This window comes from Scyliorhinus torazame, chromosome 8 (assembly GCF_047496885.1).
Source record: "Scyliorhinus torazame isolate Kashiwa2021f chromosome 8, sScyTor2.1, whole genome shotgun sequence".
NCBI classification, from domain to species: domain Eukaryota; kingdom Metazoa; phylum Chordata; class Chondrichthyes; order Carcharhiniformes; family Scyliorhinidae; genus Scyliorhinus; species Scyliorhinus torazame.
The window spans coordinates 180,834,222-180,849,037 of NC_092714.1; the positions used below are offsets into that span (position 1 = coordinate 180,834,222).

A 14,816-nucleotide genomic window follows, 5' to 3' on the forward strand; every position below is an offset into this window, starting at 1 on the left:
TTAGGAGGTCCGGTCAAGAGGTCAAGGGTGCTTGCGCATCTTAAAAGTTTGAAAGCCGATGTAGCAATGCTACAGGAGACTCACTTGAGGGTGAAGGACCAGGTGAGACTTAAAAAGGGCTGGGTTAGTCAGGTGTTTCATTTTGGATTTGACGGAAGGGCTCGAGGGGTAGCGGTAATGGTCAGCAAAAGAGTACGCTCCCAGATGGAGAAGGTAGTGGCAGATCAGGGGTTATATATGTGATTGTGACAGGGGCACTGGAGGAGAGGTTGGTGGCGCTGTTAAGTGTATACGGTCCCAATTGGGACGATGTGGGATTTGCAAAGAAGGTGTTTGGGGCCATTCCCGACTTGGACACACACAAACTGATAGTGGGGGGGGGACTGGAACTTGGTGCAGGAGCCAAGGTTGGACAGGTCACGGCCGTGCTCGCTGGTCCCATCAGGGAGGGGGGGGGGGGGCGAAGGCATTGGCTGGGCTAATGGTGGAAATGGGAGTGGTGGACCCTCAGAGGTTTCTGCACCCAAGGGAACGGGAGTACTCGTTTTTCTCAGCAGTCCATAAGGTATACTCGCGGATCGTCTTTTTCGTGGTGGGGAAGGCTTTGCTGGCTGGGGTTAAGGGGTCGGAATACTCGGCCATTGGAGTGTTAGATCATGGTCCGCATTGGGTGGATATGGTACTGGAGAAGGGAGTAGCGCAGAGGCCGGGGTGGAAATTAGATGTGGGACTTTTGGGCGACCAAGGGTTCTGTGACAAAATTGAAAAGGTAATTGAGGAATATGTGGGTTTCAACTGTACGGGTGAGGTGTCGAAGGCAGTTGTTTGGAAGGCTCTAAAGGCGGTGGTGAGGGGTGAGGTGATTTTGTTTAAGGCCAGGGTGGACAAAGAGGAGAGGTTGGAGCGGCAGAGGGTAATAGATGAGATGTTGGAGGTAGATAGGAGTTATGCAGAAGATGGGAACCCTGCGAAGCTGGAAAAGAGGAAGGAACTACTAGCTTTGACCGACTATCTACCATGAAGGCAGTGCGCCAACTGAAACGAGCAAGGGGTGCAGTTTACGAACATGGAGATGCAGAACAAGGGGTGCAGTTTACGAACAGTATGTTAGCAGGTCAGCTCCAGAGGGAGGCAGCGGTAAGGGAAATTGTTCAGGTGAGGGATATGGCAGGGAAGTTGGTGGTGGCTCCGGATCTGATTAACAAGGTTTTTAAAAAAAGAAAATATAAAAAAAAACTTTATTCATGGTTTTAAAAATCCCCCCTCCCCTCTTGATGTTATCTAAAGGGGGGAAATTACCGTGGTTATTTGTTTTGTTTTAAAATGTGTGTAAAGTTTCCGCCGTTCATATGGGGAGGGAAGGTGGCCAGAGTTAGAAAGGTGCTGCTACAGAGGGGAAGTCAGGCAGGGGGTTTGAGTCTTCTGAACCTGATGTATTACTACTGGGCGGCAAATATGGAGAAAGTGCGGAGCTGGGTCAGAGGGGTTAAGACCATAAGATATAGGAGCGGAAGTAAGGCCATTCAGCCCATCGAGTCCACTCCACCATTCAATCATGGCTGATTTCAACTCCATTTACCCACTCTCTCTCCATAGCCCTTAATTCCTCGAGAAATCAAGAATTTATCAACCTCTGTCTTAAAGACACTCAACGTCCCGGCCTCCACCACTATCTGTGGCAATGAATTCCACAGACCCACCACTCTCTGGCTGAAGAAATTTCTACTCATCTTTGTTCTAAAGTGACTCCCTTTTATTCTAAGGCTGTGCCCTGGGTTCTAGTCTCCCCTGCTAATGGTTGATTCCCAATGGGTCAGAATGGAGGAGAGTTTGTGCAGGGGGTCGGGATTGAAAGCACTAGCAACAGCGCCGATCCCGATGGCCCCAGGGAAATACTCAGGGAGCCTGGTAATATTAGCTTCATTGAGAATTTGGAGGCAGTTTAGCCAACACTTCGGGTTGGGGGCAGAGTCAAGGGAAATGCAGATTTGGGGGAATCACAGATTTGAGCCAGGGAGGTGGGATGGAAGTTTTCGGAAATGGGAGGAGAAGGGGAGTAAGACACGAAAAGATTTGTTTATTAGGGGTCGATTTGCAGGATTGAAGGAGCTGGAAGCGAAGTGTGGGCTGGAGCAGGGGGAAATGTTTAGATACATGCAGGTTTGAGATTTTGCCAGAAAGGAGATACAGAGCTTCCCGGTGGAGCCGGCCTGCGCATTGCTGGAGGAGGTGCTGATGACAGGGGGACTGGAGAACAGGGTAGTGTCAGCGGTTTACGGAGCTATTTTGGAAGGGGAGAAGGCACCACTGGAAGGGATCAAAGCAAAGTGGGAGAAAGAGTTGGGAGAAATTATGGAGGAGGGGTTCTGGTGTGAGGTGCTCCGGAGAGTGAACGCCTCCACCTCGTGCGCGAGGTTGGGGCGGATACAGCGGAAGGTGGTGTATAGAGCACACCTCACGAGGGCGAGGATGAACCGATTCTTTGAAGGAGTAGAAGATGTGTGTGAAGGTTGCGGGGTGGGCCCCGCTAATCACGTTCATATATTTTGGTCCTGTCCAAAGCTAGAGGATTACTGGAAGGAGGTTTTTAGGGTAATTTCTAAAGTGGTGCATGTGAAACTGGACCCGGGCCCCTGGGAGGCCATATTCGGGGTGTTGAACCAGCCAGGGTTGGAAACGGGTGCGGAGGCAGGTATCGCAGCCTTCACCTCGTTGATCGCCCGAAGGCGGATCCTGATAGGTTGGAGAGCAGCCTCTCACCCTGTGCCCTGGCGTGGCGGGGGGACCTGTTGGAATTCCTGACTCTTGAGAAGGTTTAGTTTGAACTGAGGGGAAGGATTGAGGGGTTCTACAATTCATGGGCATTATTCATTATGCACTTTCAAGAACTGGATAACATCGAACATTAATTGGGGCGGGTTGGGGGAGGGGGGCTGTGTGTGTCAATGGCGACTATGGGTGATCCCTAATTTATTTTTGTCATTTGTTTGTGTGAACATGCGGGCTAATGTTTGGGGTTTGGTGGGAGGATGGGATCGTTGTTATTGATATGGGGATTGACATATTTGTTTATTGTTGGTGGGTGTAAATTTGGGAGAAAATGTGAAAAAGGAGAATAAAAATATTTTAAAAAAAGAAGGGAGGGAGGCAGAAGATGGGAAATTATAGGCCGGTTAGCCTGACTTCGGTCATTGGTAAGATTCTAGAGTCTGTTATTAAAGATGAGATTGCAAAGTACTTGGAAGTGCATGGTAAAATAGGACTGAGTCAGCACGGTTTTGTCAATGGGAGGTCATGTCTGACAAATCTGTTAGAGTTCTTTGAGGCGGTAACATGGAAGTTAGACAAAGGAGAACCAATGGACGTGATTTATTTAGATTTCCAGAAGGCCTTTGACAAGGTGCCGCATAGGAGATTGTTAAATAAGTTAAGAGCCCATGGTGTTATGGGTAAGACCCTGGCATAGATAGATGATTGGCTGACTGGCAGAAGGCAGAGAATGGGGATAAAGGGGTGTTTTTCGGGATGGCAGCCGGTGACTAGTGGTGTACCTAAGGGGTCTGTGCTGGGACCACAGCTTTTCACAATTAACATTAATGATCTGGAAGAAGGTACTGAAGGCACTGTTGCTAAGTTTGCAGAAGATCTGTAGAGGGACAGGTAGTATTGAGGAAGCAAGGTGGCTGCAGAAGGACGTGGACAAGCTAGGAGAGTGGGCGATGAAGTGGCAAATGAAATACAATGTGGAAAAGTGTGAGGTCATGCACTTTGGAAGGAGGAATTTAGGCATAGACTATTTTCTAAATGGGGAAATACTTCGGAGATCAGAAGCACAAAGGGACTTGGGAGTCCTTGTTCACGATTCTCTTATGGTTAATGTGCAGATTCAGTCAGCAGGTAAGAAGGAAATGAAATGTTAGCATTCATGTCAAGAGGGCTAGAATACAAGACCAGGGATGTACTTCTGAAGCTGTATAAGGCTCTGGTCAGACTCCATTTGGAATATTGTGAGCAGTTTTGGGCCCCGTATCTAAGGAAGCATATGCTGGCCTTGAAGAGGATCCAGAGGAGGTTTGCAAGAATGATCCCTGGAATGAAGTCATATGAGGAACGTTTGAGGACTCTGGGTCTGTACTCATTGGAGTTTAGATGGATGAGAGGGGATCTTATTAAAACTTACAAGATACTGCGAGGCCTGGATAGAGTGGACGTGGAGAGGATATTTCCACTTGTAGGAAAACTAGAACCAGAGGACCCCATCTCAGACTAAAGTGTTCACCACAAAGGGACGATCCTTTAAAACAAAGATGAGGAATATCTTCAGCCAGAGGGTGGTGAATCTGTGGAACTCATTGCCGCAGAAGGCAGTGGAGGCCAAATAACTGAATAACAGAGATAGATAAGTTCTTGATTAATAAGAGGATCAGGGGTTATGGGGAGAAGGCAGGAGAATGGGGATGAGAAAATATCAGCCATGATTGAATGGCGGAGCAGACTCGATGGGCCGAGTTGCCTAGTTCTGCTCCTATATCTTCTGGGCTGCTTTAGCCTGGATGATGTCGAGCTTCTTGAGTGTTTTTGGAGCCTGATTGTTGTCCATGTCTAACTGTATATGGACATGGACTCATTCAGTTATCTGAGGATTCGCGAATGGTGATGAGCATTGTGCAATCATCAGTGAACAACCCCGCTTCTGACTTTTGATGGAGGGAAAGTCATTGATGAATCAGCTGAAGATGATTGGCCCGAGGACACTGCCCTGAGGAACTCCTGCAGTGGTGTCCTGGAGCTGAGGTGATTGACCGCCAACCACCACAATCATCTTCCTTTGTCCTAGGTACAACTCCAACAAATGGAGAGTTTTCCTCCTGATTCCCATTGACCTTCCCGTGCACCAAGGAGCAGTCCAGCGTTTGTGTTTTTATTTCATTTTATTTTGTTTTAATTTTCATCCTTTTCCACTTCAGCATTACCCTTGGGCTTTGTGTTAGGTTTATCAAAATTTGTTTCAAGTGTAAAGATTATCCTGCATTCTGTGGCCCTGTGTTGTTCCGGGGCCCTGTGCCAGGTAGATTGGAGAGGACAAAATCTGGTAGGTTTTCCCCTCTTGCTGGTCCCCTCACCACTTGCCAATATCAACGGACCGAAGGCTGGTCTGTCAGATTTTCCATTCCTCACGCAATGGTTTCCGTCATGGGCAGGATCAGAAAATTCCAGCTCTAGTCTGGAGTTATTCCATTTAGGACTTGTCCAGCCCAATCAGTAGTGGCGCAACCGAGCCATACCTGGTGATGGACATCAGTGGATGATGGGTGTCTAAGTGGGAAAGCAAGGTTAGGAGCTAAGTGATAAATTTTGTGTCATCCCAGTTGGGGGCATAGACATTTACCAAGGCTACAGGGGTTTGAAGAATTGTGCCATTAACAATTATTTACCGTCCATAAGGGTCTGAGATTACATTCTAGCAGGAGAACTGGACCTTCTTATTTATCAGAATCGCCGTTCCCCTGGTCTTGCTGCTGTGAGCTAGAATATGAAGATGCGTTTCTTGAAGGAATGCCACTTACTTGTTGAGACTCTTGAGCGATGTGCAAACTGTTTTACTGGACCATTTAACACCCTAACGCTCCATGTAACTATTCTAATCGGGGTCCTGTACCCCTCTGTGTGCCTACACTAGTCATGTCTATGGGATGATTATACATGAGGGTCAACAAGGGTATAATTTGAATTTGATTTATTATTCTGTGTATTCGTTCCACACATGAAAAAACATAGAACGTGCATAAATGCACAATGTAAATACATAGGCATAGGCATTGGGTCAGCATACGGAGTGTTGCACTGCTCAGTAGAGAAGATGTGTGAAGAGATCAGTTCAGTCCATAAGAGGGTCATTTTGGAGTCTGGTAACAGCGGGGAAGAAACTGTTTTTGAACCTGTTTTATATCTCCTGCCCGGGTGGAAGCGGTCTTTGATTATGCTGCCCATTTTCCCAAGGCAGCAGGAGGTGTAGACAGAGTCAATGGATGGGAGGCGGTTTTGCGTGATGGACTGGGCTGTGTTCACGACTCTCTGTAGTTTCTTACGGTCTTGGGCCGAGCAGTTGCCATACGAGGCTGTGATGCAGCCACATAGGGGATGGATTCTCCGCTCCCCGACACCAAAATCGTGGCGGGGTGGAGAATCCGTTTCCCTGCATGGAATCGGGGCCAGCGTTGGTTCCCCGACTCTCCGGGCCCCGAAAAGCGGCGTACTTTGAGAGTACGCCGTGCCGCCTATCGCCTACCTGCGGCCATTGCTGGAGGCCCACCCCGCCACTCTCTGCGCCCAACCGGCCGAAGTCCCGATGGCGTGGATCTAACATCGTCCTGCCGGTCGGGATACTAGCGTGGCAGCTGCGGACTCAGTCCGCGGCCGCCTTGGTCGGGGGGAGAGCAGGGTGGGCCTTATATGTGACCAGGCAGTCTGGGTCGGGTGCGTTGGCTGATCAGAGGCACTATGTTTAAGGTCCAGCTCCGCGGTCTGAGTCCGCCATGGAGTACGGTGCGGCCGCTGGAGGCTGCCCCCATGCGCAAGCGCGGCCTCTGACCCGGAAGTGCGGGGCCCATATCTGCAGCACAAGGTGCTAGTTTTAGGATGGTTCATTGCAAAGCTCCTGCAGGGCTATGAATATGTGGCCCTTGCACGCCAGTTTTTCTGGCGTGAAAGTACCGTTTTTATGACGGCGCGGGGACATAGTCCCAAAAACAGAGAATCCAACCCCCAATGCTTTCCCTGGTGTATCTAAAAATTGGTGAGAGTCAATGTGGACTTGCCAAATTTCCTTAGTTTTCTGAGAAAGTATATGTGCTGTTCTGTTTTCTTGGTCGTAGCGTCGACATGTGTGCACCAGGATAGATTGTTGGTGTTATCGACACCTAGGAACTTGAAGCTGCTAGCCATCTCCTCCTCAGCATCATTGATGCAGACAGGGTTGTGTACAATATCCTTCCTGAAGTCAGTGACCAGTCTTTAGTTTTGCTGATGTTGTGGGAGAGATTGTTGTCTTTACACCACGCCGCTGGGTTCTCTATCTCCCCTGGTAAGAGATCAAAGTAATGACGGTCTATGGTATCTTGAGAATAGTCAAATGTAAAGAAAAAAGTAGTTACTATCAACATATCACCAAACTGCTGGAACAAAAACTAAACAGTGAGATGATAAACTTGTAACTAAAACAAACCATAATTCAAATCCTAAGCCTGTCAACAAAAACAGGGCGAGCAGCAGATCTTTTGCCTTCTACGACATCCGTTAACGAATCAACTTTGTTAGTCGCGTATTCCCTGGATGAAGAAAGAGAATAGAAAAAACTGTGCTACTTAATATGCCAATAGACAGTTGCTTATTCTAACTGCATGGTGAGAATCAACTGATTCAAGCTTATTAAATGGCCAATACAGGCGCTGAAGAAAAGAAGATGCGCGAGAAACGATACATACCTAGAAACAAACAAAGCCGCCAGTTGAACAAATCTGTTGAGTCAGGTATTTCCCCTCTAGGGAAGAGCCTGCCTCACTTGGTGCGTTGAATAAGTATTTTTTTCCTTGTGAGTGATTGGAAGACGGTCGTCCCAAAACGTGTGTGTACAGCGTGGACTTGATGCTGTTGAATGCAGCTCGCTGCTTAGCCAGGTCTCCACTCATGTCTCGATATACCTTCATAGGGTGGCCCCGGTAGCTGAGGTTGTGGTGTTCTATGGCCTATCGAAAGACCAGCTCTATGTAGCGGGCAATGGTAGCTTGTGGGGAGTCACCAAGATGAGACTTCGGCCAAAGGGTGCGGTGAGCTCGGCCCAACTCTGAGGCTCTCGGAATGTGTCTTTGCCCGTCATATTTTTTAAACTGAGCAAGGGCACAGCCTTCAGACCCATCTGGTAATCCCACAATTTACAGGTTCTGTCATCAGAACTGGTTCTTCAGGTCATCGCTTCTATTCCACAATGCCATATTCTCTTAATTCATCACTGCCAGCTCAGACTCCAGTGCGCTGATCCTGTCGCTGTGGTCAGAGAGGGCCATCTCCATATTGGTGATGGTGCTGGCGTGGGAGTCAACAGTTAAGTGAGTGGAGTCAACAGTTTGTGAGTGGAGTTGAGAGAGGATCGGATGAGGCCACCGTCGCCTCCAGTGAATTTCTCAGCTCCAGCGCCAAATTCCGTCGAGACTTGTCTAGCTCGACAATCAGGATTTTGCCAACAGTGTCAGATGTTAGAAGCGCCGGAGAGACGGTTACCATCTTTATTGTGTCCAGTTCGGCAGCGGTATCTACTTCAGTTGACGTTTTTAGCTAAAATAGATTACTTTGTTGCATTCTTAAAAGAGGTTTGTTGCTTTCATAGAATCATAGAATTTACAGTGCAGAAGGAGGCCATTCGGCCCATCGAGTCTGCACTGGCCTTCGGAAAGAGTGCCCAACCCAAGCCCATACCTCCGCCCTATCTTCACTTACATCGCGCCATGTGTGCATGCTTCACTTACATCGTGTCGTGTGTGCGTGCTTCACCTACATCATGCCGTGTGTGCGTGCTTCACCTACATCATGCCGTGTGTGCGTGTTTCACTTACATCGCGCTGTGTGTACGTGCTTCACCTACATCACACCGTGTGTGCGTGCTTCACTTACATTGCGCCGTATGTACGTGCTTCACCTACATTGCGTGTGTGTGCATGGTTCATTAATATCACACCGTGTGTGCGTGCTTCACCTACATTGCGTGTGTGTGCATGCTTCACCTACATTGCGTGTGTGCGTGGTTCACTTACATCATGCTGTGTGTGCGTGCTTCACCTACATTGCGTGTGTGTGCGTGCTTCACCTACATTGCGTGTGTGCGTGGTTCACTTACATCGTGCTGTGTGTGCGTGCTTCACCTACATTACGTGTGTGTGCGTGGTTCATTACTATCACGCCCTGTGTGCGTGCTTCACTTACATCAATCCATGTGTACGTGTTTCACCTACATTGCGCCGTGTGTGCGTGGTTCACTTACATTGCGCCGTGTGTGCGTGCTTCACTTACATTGCGTGTGTGTGCGTGGTTCACTTACATCGCGTCGTGTGTGCGTGCTTCACTTACATCACTCCATGTGTACGTGTTTCACCTACATCGCGCTATGTGCGTGCTTCACTTAAATCGCGGTGTGTGCGTGCTTCACTTACATTGCGTGTGTGTGCGTGGTTCACTTACATCGCGTCGTGTGTGCATGCTTCACTTACATCGTGCCGTGTGTGAGTGCTTCACCTGCATTGCGTGTATGTGTGTGGTTCACTTACATCGCGCTGTGTGCGTGCTTCACCTATATTGCGTGTATGTGCGTGGTTCACTTACATCGCGCCGTGTGTCCGTGCTACACACACATCGCACCTCCGAAAGTCCACAGATGGATATGTTGATTGGGTTAGATAGAAAAGGGTGGGAGGAGACTCATCTGAATCATAAATACCAGCACTGACCTCTCCGGCTGAATGACTTGTTTTCTGTGCTCAATATTAAGCAGTTGTAACTCTGAAAAAGGAATTGAAAATATTGTTGCAAGAACTTTTTAAGCTATGGGAAAGTGCAGGGAAGTAGTGTTAATTGGATAGGCCTTTCAAAGAGCAAGTACAGGCATGGTGGGTTGAACGGCCTCTTTCTGTGCTGTGCGATTCAGCAATTTCTGTACCATCTGTGTGCAATTTAAAAGAGAGGGCAGTTGTACTGTACTTCATTTGACCTTTGTAAATGGGTTTTCATGGGCAACATGTTGAAGGAAGCCCACCCTCATTAAGTAGGGAGCGTATGCAGAAGTTCAGCACCTCGTTCTGAGCATTTGGTCTTTGTGTTTGATTTTCAGCTTTACCTGTGTGATGTCCCCAGCAACTGTGACAACAACACCCAGTATTTCAAGGCTGACCAGTGTTGTTACAAATGCGGTCCTGGTAAGTGTATCTATCAAGGGGTTTGAGTTCAGATGGTGAGGGCCAGTTTAAAAAAAAAGCTGGAAACTAAATGTTTGCTTCGCGAATGTATGGAAAATACTGGGTGAACCTTACAGTCTCTATTAGTACAGGTAGAGAGATTTGGAGTGTAGACCTTTTACTGGAACAAGATTTTTTTTGGCTGATTTAAAAAAAAGTGTTTTTAAAATATTTGTGACAATGTTGTCTTTTCTCAGAGGTTAATTGATCCACTTCATGTATCAAATGTTGATTTTTATTAAACTTGTCTACTTACCAATTTCCTATAATTGACTGTAGCTGTAACCATATGAACAATAAATCAGGGCTGGCCTTTACCTCCATGTAATTTAACCTTTTGGTCCCTTGTCCATAATGCCTTTACCCAACCTCCGGTCTGAAATTTTCAATTGATTCCCTAGCCTGGACTTTCACGTTGGGCTTGGAAAATGCGAGTGGGGCCATTTTCCGAGTTCGGAAGCTGGAGCCCTTCATCTCTGTCTATACCCACCATATTTCTGTCTCCTGCAGGCGTGGATGAGTAGGCTTTGGGTTTGCCGGGTTCCAAGTTAGCATTGGAGAAATGCGGGTGCCAAGGCGGGCAGGCTGGTTCGCAGTTCCTACTGCTAGGATATCGGCCCAGCTCTCCAACTTAGTTGTTGTCCTCACTTAACCCTACTCACCTTCCATGTCCTCATACCCCCTATGCCCCCTCCCATTTCCTCTCTTATTCCCCATAATACCTCATGACACCTTTTATCCCCCTTGCTTCCACACATGCCCATTCCTCCTGCATGCCCCTCATACCTCATGTACCCTCATATCCATTATGGCCCGCATCCTTCTCATGCCACCTCCATACCCACCTCATAACTTTCATGACCCCAATACTCATATGTTCCACATACTCACCATGCCCCTCATGTATACTCCATAGCTACTCGGCCATTATCCACTATGGGCAGACCTCAGGATATCTTTGACATGGACATTAAGAAAATAAACTACTAACAATCTAATAGAATTGTCATATTCAAAGACAATTCATATTGAAGCAAATCTCTGGACCCAACAAATGCATTAAAAAGAAATAAATTTTTTGGCATAATCTATTATGGCATTTCCTCCATGAAGAAAATTACTGTAATGCATGCCAACACTTACGCAATGCTGGTAAACCTATCTTAGCAGGATCGATCCCCATGATGAATGAATCACTATTAAAACACAGCTGCATTACAATACAGTGACATTTGAAGGTGTCGAAATATTTAAAACTTAACCTTTCAGAATGTTCCAGAATCCTCACCAGGCTTCTTCATTGGTCATGAAAAGTTCCTACGGCCCTTGCAATAAACACCCTGTTTTCACCTGAGGCCTTATCAATAAGTCACATGAAAATAGTACAGGTCAGGAAGACAGTAGATTGGAAAGTGCAGTCAAAAATCCCAATTTTTAAAATCTGCCTGACCCCGTTCACTGTCTCCATCAGGAGACGGATATCTGTGCTTCGGCATCAGTAGATTTGTATGGCAGTGACTCCCAGATTTTCACCGTACTTTGTATGGTGGAGTGCTTCCTATTACTACCCCACAGGCCTGTCTCCAATTTTAAGTCATCTCGTTCTTGGAAATAGTTTCAGTCTCTCTACCGCATCAAATTCTTGCATCATCTTAAAAATTAAACCAAACTGATTTCAGACACTGGCAGAGGGGTGTTTCTTCAGTGCCTCGATGGTAGATGTACATTCAATGGAGCCAGCGCAGTAATGTTATTCTGTGGCTGAATGTTCACATAATTATAGAATGCTGCAGAGCAGAAGGAGACCATTTGGCCCACTGTGCCTATGAGAGCCAATTCAATTTATCCCACCCCCCTGTCCTTTTCTCATACAGCCCTGCTATTTATTCTTAAAGCATCTTCCTTTGAATGTCAAATCTGTTTCTGTTACCCTTTCTGGTCCTGCAGTCCAGGTCACAGCTCACTTGTACTAATAATGTTCCTCATGTTGCCTCTGATTCCGTCAATCACCTTAAATCTGTGACTTCTGGTGACTGACCCTCCTGACACAGTGTGAATGAAAAACTATCAAAAAACTGCCATGACTTTTTTAAAAATACATTTTTATTGAGGTATTTATAAATAAACATCAAATAAAATCACAACCAAGATAAAAAAAGATAACCAGCAGATCACAAACAGGAGAACACAGCATAACTCAATAGCCAACAACCGCAACCCACCCTCCCTACCATAACCCCCCCCCCCCCCCCCGCCCCCCCCCCCCCCCCCCCCTCCTCCCCCCCACCAGCCTCTCTGTCTCCACTTTTTCTTGTTAACCCTACAATCCCCCCTCCCCCTGCTGACCTAACTGACCTGGAAGAAGCCAATGAATGGTTTCCACCTCCGGGCGAATGCTTCCATTGACTCCCTAAAGCAAATTTAATTTTCTTCAGCCTCAGGAAATCTGCGAGGTCGCTCACCCACACCCCCGGCTTCGGATATTTGATTAGGGACCTTAAGGTGAAGGAACCCTTAGGGAGCTCTGACCACAATATGATAGAATTTACCCTGCAGTTTGAGAGGGAGAAGCTGGAGTCAGATGTACAATTAAATAAGGGTAACTACAAAGGCATGAGGGAGGAGCTGGCCAGAGTTGATTGGAAAAGGATCCTAGCAGGGAAGACAGTGGAACAGCAATGGCAGGAGTTTGTGGGGGTTATTTGGGAGGCACAGCAGAAATTCATCCCAAGGAGGAAGAAACATACTCGGGGCAGGACAAGGCATCCATGGTTGACGAGGGAAGTCAAGGACAGCATAAAAGCAAAAGAAAAAGCATACAAAGTGGCAAGGATTAGTGGGAAGCGAAAGGATTGGGAATCATTTAAAAGTGAGCAGAGGAAGGGCAGCACGGTGGCACAGTGGGTTAGCCCTGCTGCCTCACGGCGCCGAGGTTCCAGGTTCGATCCCAGCTCTGGGTTACTGTCCGTTTGGAGTTTGCAGGTTCTCCCCGTGTTTGCGTGGGTTTCACCCCCACAACCCAAAAATGTGCAGGCTAGGTGGATTGGCTACACTAAATTGCCCCTTGATTTTAAAAAGTGAGCAGAGGACAAGTAAAAAAGCAATAAGGGGAGAGAAGATGAAATATGAGTGCAAGTTAGCTAGTAATATAAAAGAAGATAGGAAGAGTTTCTTTCAATATATAAAAGGTAAGAGAGAGGCAAAAATAGACATTGGACCACTGGAAAACATGGCTGGAGAAGTAATAATAGGCAACAAAAAAATGAACTGAATAGTTACTTTGCATCAGTCTTCACGGTGGAAGACACCAGTGGGATGCCAGAGCTCCAGGAGAATCAGGGGGCAGAGGTGAGTGCAGTGACCATTTCTAAGGAGAAGGTTCTGGGGAAACTGAAAGGTCTGAAGGTGGATAAGTCACCTGGACCGGATGGACTTCACCCCAGGGTCCTAAAAGATATAGCTGAGGAAATTGTGGAGGCATTGGTGGTGATCTTTCAGGGACCACTGGAGGCATGAAGGGTCACAGACTGGAAAATGACTAATATAACCGCTGTTTAAGAAGGGAGGGAGGCAGAAGACGGGAAATTATAGGATGGCTAGCCTGACTTCGGTCATTGGTAAGATTTTAGAGTCTGTTATTAAAGATGAGATCGCGAAGTATTTGGAAGTGCATGGTAAAACAGGACATAGCACAGCTTTGTCAAAGGGAGGTCAGGTCTGACAAATCTATTAGAGTTCTTTGAGGAGATAACAAGGAAGTTAGACAAAGGAGAACCAGTGGACGTGATTTATTTAGATTTTCAGAAGGCCTTTGACAAGGTGCCGCATAGGAGACTGTTAAATAAGTTAAGAGCCCATGGTATTAAGGATAAGATCCTGGCATGGATAGAGGATTGGCTGACTGGCAGAGAGTGGGGATAAAGGGGTGTTTTTCAGGATGGCAGCCGATGACTAGTGGTGTACCTCAGGGATCTGTGCTGGGACCACAACTTTTCACAATATACATCAATGGTCTGGAAGAAGGTACTGAAGGCACTGTTGCTAGTTTGCAGATTATACAACGATCCGTGGAGGGATGGGTAGTATTGAGGAAGCAAGGGGGCTGCAGAAGGATTTGAACAAGCTAGGAGAATGGGCAATGAAGTGGCAAATGAAATACAATGTGGAAACATGTGAACACTTTGGAAGGAGGAATTTAGGCATAGACTATTTTCTGAATAGGGAAATGCTTAGGAAATCAGAAGCACAAAGGGACTTGGGAGTCCTTGTTCACGATTCTCTTAAGGTTAACGTGTAGGTTCAGTCGGCAGTTATGAAGGCAAATGCAATGTTAGCATTCATGTCAGGGCTAGAATACAAGACCAGGGATGTACTTCTGAGGCTGTATAAGGCTCTGGTCAGACCGCATCTGGAGTATTGTGAGCAGTTTTGGGCCCCGTATCTAAGGAAGGATGTGCTGGCCTTGGAAAAGGTCTAGAGGAGGTTCACAAGAATGATCCCTGGAATGAAGAACTTGTTGTATGAGAACGGCTGAGGACTCTGGGTCTGTACTCGCTGGAGTTTAGGTGGATGAGGGGGGATCTTATTGAAACTTACAGGATATTGCGAGGCCTGGATAGAGTGGACGTTTCCAATTGTAGGAAAAACTAGAACTAGAGGACACAATCTCAAACTAAAGGGACGATCCTTTAAAACAGAGATGAGGAAGAATTTCTTCAGTGGTGAATCTGTGGAACTCTTTGCCGCAGAAGGCTGTGGAGGCCAAATAAGTGAATAACAGAGATAGATAAGTTCTTGATTAATAAGGGGATCAGG

The 14,816-nt window shown here is 47.0% G+C and overlaps 1 protein-coding gene across 2 annotated transcripts in view; it reads left to right on the plus strand.

The window, feature by feature from the left end:
- The window catches only part of LOC140428293 (tumor necrosis factor receptor superfamily member 5-like), a 111,215-nt gene that overhangs the window by 39,194 nt on the left and 57,205 nt on the right, over nt 1-14,816 (plus strand). For both annotated transcript variants that reach the window (XM_072514607.1, XM_072514608.1), the window contains exon 2: nt 9,878-9,962. In XM_072514607.1, coding sequence (XP_072370708.1) covers nt 9,878-9,962 — 85 coding nt within the window. The remainder of the gene's footprint in view (nt 1-9,877; nt 9,963-14,816) is intronic.